Here is a 9,974-nt window from a genome sequence, read left to right on the forward strand (position 1 = left end):
TGACTCTGAACCCTTTCCTTTTTCTTTTGGTGCACTTATGAATTTTCAATTGTAGGGCAAAGAGATGAAGATTAGCTTGGCAGAGATGCATTTCTCGTCATTTGTTTACTCATTCGCCTCCCTAGAGTCAATACTCAAACATGCTTTTGGGCTGAAAAATGTGCAGCTTAGCTTCTCTGCAGAGAGTCCTCTTTGTCATCTTTCAATCTGCTGATTGATTCTTGCTTTTGATTGCAGATAGACCTCTCCAAAACCCGAAACATTGAGGAAGTTGGGATTCGAGGTTTGCTGATCATGGAACACTGGTTTACTCGAGGTAAGAGAAGTTAGCTGTGGATTTGAACAGAAGATGAACATGTTTGATCCGAAGATGGTGCTGGTTTTATTGTATAAGCTTGTTTCTAGGAAAATGTTCTGCCCCTTTTTTTATGGAGCAGCTGGGGTAATGGCGCAGATGCCAAGCTGGCAATGGTCGATGGCGTGATATACAATGTAAGTTCAAATCCTAATGGTTTAAGCTTTTGGGAAATTGCTTGTTCAACACAGTGTGTGTGAACCCAAATCCCATTTAAACTTTTAGGAAAATTGGTTATTAAACATGGTATCAAAGCTTTGATTAACTAAAGGTGATCATAAATTTGTGATATTGCACCACTGTTGTTTGCCTTCCATGGCGGGCATTGGCCCACTTGACAGGGGTATAGGAGCATGATATATATCATAATCTAGATCCTTAGATCTTAAATGTTTGGGAACTGTTCTCAAGAACAAATTTTTGTTTTTGAGAACAAAAAAACACATTTGATTGCCATCTGTTCCCTAAATAGGTTTTTGAGTACCATTTTGAAAATAAGATAGTTTTTCGAGAATATATTTTAATTATTTTCACTTATTTTTTAGAGGCGTTTTTTCAAAAAAAATAATGCACAAATATTAAAAAAAAATTGGTAGAAAAGAAAGCATCAGATATAAAAGTTATTATTAAGAAATATTTGAAAACACATGTTGAAAATGTTTTTCAAACAAACTTTTGTTTTAAAAACACCAAAAGCTGTTTTTGAAAACAATCCAAACAATCTCTAACTTTGTGGTTTGAGAGAAAATGCGACTCAAAAGCTCGTTGATATGCCGACATATCGTGTATTGGAGGGTATTTCATGGAGAAATATCGATTGATACGATATTTCATGGAGAAATATTGATCCGAATAATTTCGAGAGAAATCCCCAAAAATGCCGACATATCGTGTATCGGAGGGTATTTCATGGAGAAATATCAATTGATACGATATTTCATGGAGAAATATCGATCCGAATAATTTTGGGAGAAATCCCCAAAAATCGACGATATCTCGCGATATATTAAATGGTCAATGTGGGTCAACAGAGATCAAATGTGCTACACTGTCTCAAAAATGCCCTTTTTCTGTATTGAGGGGATTCAAACCCCTTGGTTTGGGGTTCAACTAAGTTACCATTAGGCTAGCATGCCCCTTGTTTAATATCATGCAATAAACATATATGTATTGAAACTCATTATATAAAGAAAATATTAAAAAAATATTTTAAAGAGCAAATTTATTATCATTATTTTATAATTAAATTCAAAAATTTCTTTTAATTGATTACCAAAAATATAAAAATTATCATGATAATTTCTTCGTAGTGTTTTTAATATAATTAATTATTAATTAAATATTAAAAAATTGTACATATATCACAATTTATTTTATATTATTTAATACAATTTAATTAAATAGATCATAATTTTAATATTAATATCTATTTTAAAATTAAACATATGATAATCAAATATCATAACATTATTATGAAATAATATTTGATATAATTTAATAATAAATATACACTTATAACATTCATATATGATATTATTATCAAATATGATAAATCATATTATACATATATCAAATTATTTAATAAAACAACTTAAAAATATCATTATACTTCTAATTATATTTTTATAAAGTTTTCTTATATTTTTATAAATTTTGATCAATTTTAGACTTATCGATATTTTTTTTCCAAAATATCCGCCGATATATCCGTACAATCAAAATACCGATATATCCGTGATTACCGATATTTTCATCCTTGGTTGCAGTTAATGATGAAAATATCGGTAATCACGGATATATCGGTATTTCGATTTTACGAATATATCGGAAATATATCGGTGGATATTTTGACATAAAATATCGGTAGACCTAAAATTGACCAAATTTTATAAAAATATAAAATAAAACTTTTAGAAATAATATTAAAGTATAATAGACATTTTAAAGTTATTTTGTTAAATAAATTAATGTATATATATATATAAAATATTGTACGTGTCAATAAAAAATATAAATTTGATAAGTGTATATTGATTATTGAATTATATTAAATATTATTTGATCATTATATTGTAATATTTAATTATAATATATTTCGATGGATATTTTAACACAAAATATCCGTAAACCTAAAATTGATCAATTTTTTGGAATAAATTGATATATATATATATATATATATATATATATATATATATATATATAATATTGTACATGTTAATAAAAAAATATAAATTTCATAAGTGTATATTGATTATTGAATTATATAAAATATTATTTGATGATAATGTTGTGATTATAATATGTTTAATTTTAAAATCTATTTAATATTAAAATTATGATATATTATAAAATAAATGATGATAAATGTATAAATTTTTAATATATTAATAATATTAAAAACACTATTAATAAAATTATGATATATTTTTACTAATCAAATAAATGAAAAATTTTTCATTTAATTATAAAATAGTTATAAGTAATTTGTTATTTAAAGTGTTTTTTTAATATGTTATTTATATAAGAAGTTTTGATATATATTTCCTTAGTACATATTATTTATCAAAGGGCACGACTGCCCTAGTAGAACTGGGAATGCATTGTGAATCTTTTGACAGTAGGAAATAAAAGGCTCAATTTTGAGCTTTGACCATTGACCGCCTATATTGACCAAGCTTTGACCAGGCGATATATCCATGCTATTTGTCGTGTAGGTGACACACCGATATTTCGCCAATCGCCAAAATATCACCTAATTTGGGTGATATTTTCTTCCTTGGTTGCAGCAGAAGCTCTTGGATTATGGGAACACGTGACTTGTTAGCCCCCTTACAATATGGGCCATGGGGTTTGAAAATCGGAGTCCTAGTGGCCTAAACTCCATGCGCCAATGGGTTAGGTTTAAGGCCCCAATAGCTACCTCCAACAATGAATGACATGCAGAAGGTGACATTTTGTCTCGATGATAATGCTAAATCTCCTTTCTCAATCCCGTCAAAACGGGCATCCAATTTAAAGAGCTTTCAACTTTGATTGTCGGCTTACGAGTCAAGACATCATAAACACCTCATGTACTAGATGGAAAGAGCAGAAGTTCACCACTAAGATGTATCAAATCCATTGTAGAGACCCTTTGGATAGTGTAACCCTATCCTCGACCAAAGTAGAAAAGTCTTTGGATGAAAGCCCTAGAAAAGAGTAAAAATATAACCCATTGAAGTTTACAAGTAAATGACAAGTGAAAAGAGAAAAGCAGATACCGTGACATCTTGACATGTGAGTGTTTAGTAATCTTTTGCATGACATGTTTGTATTGTCTTAAATGTCTTGCCCTAAAATTAAATATTTTCTTTTAATTTATTATTTAAAAGGGTGTGAACCTTTTTTTTCCCTTCTCAAAACCTCTTTTACCACCATAAAATAATATTAGGGCAACTAAAATATTCGAGCCCGTTTAATAATTATTTTAAGAAATGTTTTTGGTCTAAAAAATGTTTTTGAAAAAAAAATTAAAAGTCTATTTGGTAATTGTTTTTTAGAACAGTTTACTATTTTTCAAAATAAAAAAATTGGAAAACACATTTGGTGACTAGAAAACTATTTTATGTTCTCAATAGTAAAAAATCAAGTGTTTTCAAATAAGATCTTTTAGTTATTTTCAATTGTTTTCACTTATTTTTTAGAGTTTGTTTTAAAAAAATAATTATATAAACATATATGATAATTAAAAGTACAGATTTAGACATAAAAATTATTTTTAAAACATATTTGAAAATATTAAAAATAGGTTAAAAACATTTTAGGCTACTAAACATATTTTTGTTTTACAAATTATCATAAAACAGTTTTCAAAAACCATTCTTAAAATCTATTTTTCAAAAATGTTTTAAAAAATAATTATCAAACATGGTCTAAGTGTTTGGTAAAATTTAGGAAGCACTTTTAAAAATCTAAAAAATCAATTATAGTGTTGAAAAATCTTGAAGAAATACTTGATAAGTAATTCTCCTAAAAACAATTCATGAAAAAACACTTTCACTAAAATCATTTCAAGTAAAAACACTCTCAAAAAATATCGTCCATTGACTAATTCAATAAAGTATGGTGGAAGTGTAATCCTTATGCAAAAAAAATGGTAAGAGTCTATAACACTTCATCCACCAATTATTATGGTGTTTTCTTGGGTCTAAAGAAGAGAATTTTCCCATGATTTCACAATATATTCATCAACTAGGGTTCATAATCACTTTGCTTCTACTTCACTCAAAAATCAACCTGAGTTAGGGTTTTAAAATAGGCTCCATTGATAGATTAATTATCATATATGAGAAGCCTTTAAGGGATTATAAAAGGTATGAAAATTCTATTAAAATTTAACTTCTACAGTATTTGTTCTCTGTATCTTGATCATATTTTTCATATTCAATACCATTAACATTCTTTTCATATCTTGATCAACTTTTTTTGTGCCTTAACATAACCCAAATTTTGAGCTACCCCTTCTATGATCCTAGAATTAAATTTTTAACCCTAAGATCCAAGATGAGAACCAACCAAACACCTTAACCTTTATAGGCAATGTCTAATTTCCCAAAAAAGAAAGAAAAAAATTGAGAAAAAATGTATGGAAAAAAAAAATAATAAAGAAGAAGAGCATAAGAAAATTAAAAAAAATTAAAATTAATAAATTATTCTATATACTAATTCCCACTTATTTAACTTATTTTAACTGTTTTATACAAAAATTGAATGATTTTAAAATATATAAATTTTTAATTAATTTTAATTATATTTAATTTTTTCTTTCATATTTTACATGATCAAACCAAACTTGAGAAAATTAATATTTTTAATTTTTTTTTCTTTTTTTAGTATTTTCATAAAACCAAACGTGATACTCCAAACTCTTTTTTCTTTTATCTTTCTTTGGATCATAGATTGAATTTGGAATCACTTAAAATCTTAATCGTGACATCTCAATAAACAAATTTACAAGCCTTGTCATTAGGTAGTAAAACATTACTCAATCATTTCAAGTCCAAGTAAAAAATGTTTGGACGAAAAGGCCAAAAGACACCTTCTTGTTGAATTTAATTTTGGCATCTATTGATTGAACTTACTCTGCTCAGTCTCTTCTTTGTACCACAAATTAGTACACTTTTTCAATGTCTTTTGCATTTACTTTGGGAAAATCAACTTTGTTTCACACCCAAAATGTTTTTTTTGCTTTGAAAAATGATTAATTTTTTTAGAAATTAGTTTTATTTAACATAAATAATAGCTTGTCATAAAAAATTTATAAAATTCGTAGCAAAAAAAAAAAAAATTGAGTTGACTCCGATTCCAATTAATTGACATTGGGAATTAATCACAAGTATGAGTGAGTTCAATCTTTACTATCCTTAACCTTAATCATGTAACTTATTATAAGTGGCTCGGTTTGGATTATGGATGATTGGAGAAATAAGAAGAAAGGAAAATAAATAAATAAATAAATAAATTTAGACTCGATAAACCCTCCAAAACTTTTTCCTCATTGTTCTTACAATTTATTTATAAATTTAAATAATAATTTATTTTATTTTATTTAATATTTTTCTTTGTTTGAACAAGTATAGAATAAAAATACAAGTTTATTTCTCAAAAATAGAAAATATGAAATTTCATTTTAAAAAAATTCACTTATTTGTTTGAAATGAAATGAGAATGCTATTATAAGCCATGCAACTGTAAAGAAGATCAAATTGAGAGAGAGAGAGAGAGTGAGAGAGAGTGGTCACCAATTGTTTGATGGTTGGCTCCAAGGAGCACATGGGATGTTGCAAGTTTGGCATCACAAAATGAGTCAGATTCCCAAAACACTCTTCTCAAGGCACCAAACTCACACACTCTGCTTGTGTGTATGCCCACAGTGCCATGTCCCCACATCCCACATCACCCCCCTTGAACTCCTATTTGGAAAACATTTTTTTCTTCCCAAATTTGTAAAACATATTTTTTCCCAAACCAAAAACCCATTTGATAGAGAAGATGGAGAATTGTACCAAACTTCTGTAAATTCTATTTTAATTCATAAAAATGAGATTGAAGAGGAGGTAGGAGGAGATATAAAATAAACCAAGACACACACACACACACCCCATTATTGTTGCAAGTAGTTGATAGGTTTAATTGTGGCTACCCAACTCCCACCCAACTCACACAGCCTGGTTGGCTTCACCTAAAGGCATTGATGAGTGATCATACATTTCCATCTTCATCTTCCTCTACACCCACAATTAAAACTCGTCTATTTAAAGTCTTTCTCCACCTACAATTAGGGCACCTCCATTTGAGGTAATTCAATCTCTACTTTCTCCCACTCTCACTCCCCTATTCGGCTGTCCCACTTCTCAAATTGGGACTGGACTACCAAGATTTTTTCCCTTCCTTCAAATTTCTTTAAAGCATATTTAAGATAAATTCCGTCCTGTTTAAATTTATAAAAAAAAATTACATAACATATCATTGTATCGATAAAGAAAGCATTTCAAGAAACCCGTATTTTTTATGGACTAAATGCTACTCGAACCGCTAGTCCAATACGAAATCAAAGCCCAACCCAATTGAAGCAACAAAAACACAAGTGGGAATAAAGAATACCCACGTGGATTATCAAAAATTATTCTATATAATACAATCCTTATTACGCCCACTAATGCATTAAACAAATAATTAACACAACACTAAAATAAGTAAGCAACCCACAGAGTCATTAGTAGCATAAGAGCCCTACTAAGCACTACACACATTAAAAAAACATCATCAAAACTCAATACCTTGTTGTCCACACATGATGCACATAATGCCCATAAAAACTAGCAGTGCTATGTCCAAACAAGATTTTCCCACTTCCAAGAAAAGTTCAGTTGTGTCCTAGATACTGAAAAATAGTTTCTTGGCATACATGGATTTATATTCCACCTTTATTTTAATTTTTTATTTTATTTTATTTTATTTTTTGTTATAATCTATCACCTAATATTGATGTAACAAAAAATAAATACATAATATTTTATTTCTCCATTCCTAAAAGAAAAGAAAAAAAAAATTATAGAACATGTCACCAATGTGAACTTGTAAAGAAAAGGTGTAATCATAATGGAAGGGGGCAAAACATGCTTGGAGATGGTAATAACTAGTAACAATAATATAATATTTGATAATAATATTTAATAATAATAATAATAATAATAACAATAAACAAATAAAACAAGAACAGATATTCTTGCCATTCACACACACCCAACAGAATCAAGACCCCCAAAATCAGTTAAAAAGAAAAGAAAAGAAAAAGGTAAAAATAATTTAGAGAGAGAGAGAAAGGGGATTGAATCAGAGATGGCAGCCAAAGCAATTACAGGTTTTGGGAGTGAAAGAGCAGAAGCCAAAGGGCCTGTTTGGGATGTTGCAGTTGATGGCATAGCAGCAAGGGGAGGGCAGGCAGAGGCCCTTGGCCCCTCCACAGCAAGTACAGAGGGCACATATCTGGAAGCTCCCCAGCCTCCTCCTGCTCTCATTCAGCACCATCTCCACTCTCTCCTCCACCACTGGCACCATCATCTCAACTCTACTGTTACTGCTACTGCTATTGCTACTGCCGATGTTCCCAGTTGCATACCCACTTGCCTCCTTTACCTCAAAATCCAGGCAAACAAACAAAAACAAAATTAGAAAAGAAGGAACCATTCAGGGGGCGACCCATTTAGGGGAGAAAATTGAAGGGATCTATGAAATCTGAGGTGGATTTTTTGGTTTTAGGTTTTACTCACATTGATCATCATCACAGTGGTGAAGAGCATGAGAAGCAAGAAGAGCACAACCCCATATGGAGACATGTTGCTATGAAGCTGAAATGGGTGGGTTTTGTGGGGAGAGGGAGTGGTGATGGAGATGGGTTTCTTCCTTTTGTGGAGGTGTTTCTGATTTGGTGGATCATAAATAAGTGTCAAGAGGATTGGGTGTGTGGTGGTGGTGGGGTTTTTGATGGGTTTTAATGGTTTTTGTAACGGTCAAGAAGTGGTGGTGACGAAGGAAGTGGAGGAGGAGGAGGAGGTGGTGTGGTGATGAAATTGAGGTGGGTTAGCATAGCAATGGGGATTTTGTGGTTTGGGGGACTTGGGTTTTTGGGGGTTTGATTGGAGAATGGAAAGGTAGAAGAAATGGCAAAAATGAGAAAGAAAGACCCAAACCCCCCACCCCTCACTACTACTATATGTGTCTTGTGTGAATGTCATTATATCAAGCACCCTAGACCATATCTCCTTTAGACTTTGTGGTCATCCCACAGTCCACCCTATGAGTTGTATTTTCATATATTTAATTTTAAAATTTTTTAGGGATTTTTTTTTATGAAAAGGTAACTTGCCCATATTGAAAGGAAAGCAAATTTTAGTGAAAAGTAAATTCATTTGATCATCCAAAAGAAAGGTTTTATGACTTTTGAGCATCGTAACCTAACTTTATTTCAGGGTCATGGGTTTTTAATAATAATAATTAATTTCATAATTTATATGAAAATGTGATGTTTTGGTTATATTAGGACTATGATATGACAATTGACAAGAAAAGGCCACATTATTTAGAAGTTTCCTATTAAAGATGGAAATTTTTTGCAAAGGAAAGAACTTTTTCAAAAAATTTGTAATCTTGTTTCTTGTTTTTGCCTCTTCTATTTGTCCTATTTGGCTAAAATTTATATGAAAATGAATTAATTTTTGTAAAAATAAAAATAAAAATAATAAAAAGACTCTTCTTTGGCAAAATAACTTTGGAGTGAAGCAATAATTGGGTTATCTATGCATTATAAAATTCTCATTTACAATGCTTCTATTTGTGGCTCCTCAAACCTAATTTTCCTAATTATGAAATTAAAATCTCACAATTTAATAATTTAAAAATAATTAATATTTAGACTATGTTTGATTCTAAAATATATAACAGAAAATATAAGGAAAAGAAATTAAAAAAAAATGAAAGAAAAAAAGATTTAAAATTAATAAATTATTTTATATACTATTTCAAACTCATTTAATTTATTTTTCTTTTTTTATAAATTTTCAACTAATTTTAATTTTAATTTATTTTCTTATGTATTTTATATATTGAAACAAAACCGGAGAAAATCATTTTATTTAACATTTTTTTTTTCTTAGCGTTTTTTTGAGAACTAAACATAGTCTTAAAATTATCATCAAATTATGAAATATCGAAGGTTGAACAAGAAAATGAATATTGGCTGTTTTCTCCTCCCCAAAAGGGCACCGTAACCATTTGGGAAGGTTGAGATGGGATGTGTTGCATAATTAAGAAAAGAGAAGGAGAAGCAAGGAATAATGATTTATTTAAAAATTAAAAAATAAACAAATAAAGCATTAGCTCTTTAGTTTTCTTCTTTTTTGCTGAAGCCTTTGATAGCTTAAATTGGAGGCATAAATCCAACAAAATTAGTTATAAGAACTCTCATGAGCATTTTCGGATACAATTGTTTAGAAAAAGCCTAAAGTGGTGTTTGTTTTTTGGCTGAATATAAAAAGTTAAAATATTTGACTTTTTCTATTTAGCTAAAAGTAACTCA

The 9,974-nt window shown here is 29.4% G+C and overlaps 1 protein-coding gene across 2 annotated transcripts; it reads right to left on the reverse strand.

Moving 5' to 3' along the window:
* Window positions 1-7,605: 7,605 nt before the first annotated feature.
* Window positions 7,606-8,637, reverse strand: LOC100249671 (uncharacterized). Of its 2 annotated transcripts, none has more exons than XM_010650945.3 (2): window positions 8,170-8,637; window positions 7,606-8,029 (listed from the first exon to the last, which is right to left on the reverse strand). In XM_010650945.3, the coding sequence occupies exons 1-2, from the start codon at window positions 8,233-8,235 to the stop codon at window positions 7,733-7,735; spliced, it is 363 nt and encodes a 120-aa protein (XP_010649247.1). In that variant the 5' UTR covers window positions 8,236-8,637; the 3' UTR covers window positions 7,606-7,732. The 2 variants fall into 2 exon arrangements, with proteins under 2 accessions (XP_010649247.1, XP_002279065.2); XM_002279029.5 differs by having other exon boundaries at window positions 7,606-8,035; window positions 8,170-8,629.
* Between the last annotated feature and the right edge of the window lie 1,337 nt (window positions 8,638-9,974).

Source organism: Vitis vinifera, chromosome 4 (genome assembly GCF_030704535.1).
Source record: "Vitis vinifera cultivar Pinot Noir 40024 chromosome 4, ASM3070453v1".
NCBI classification, from domain to species: domain Eukaryota; kingdom Viridiplantae; phylum Streptophyta; class Magnoliopsida; order Vitales; family Vitaceae; genus Vitis; species Vitis vinifera.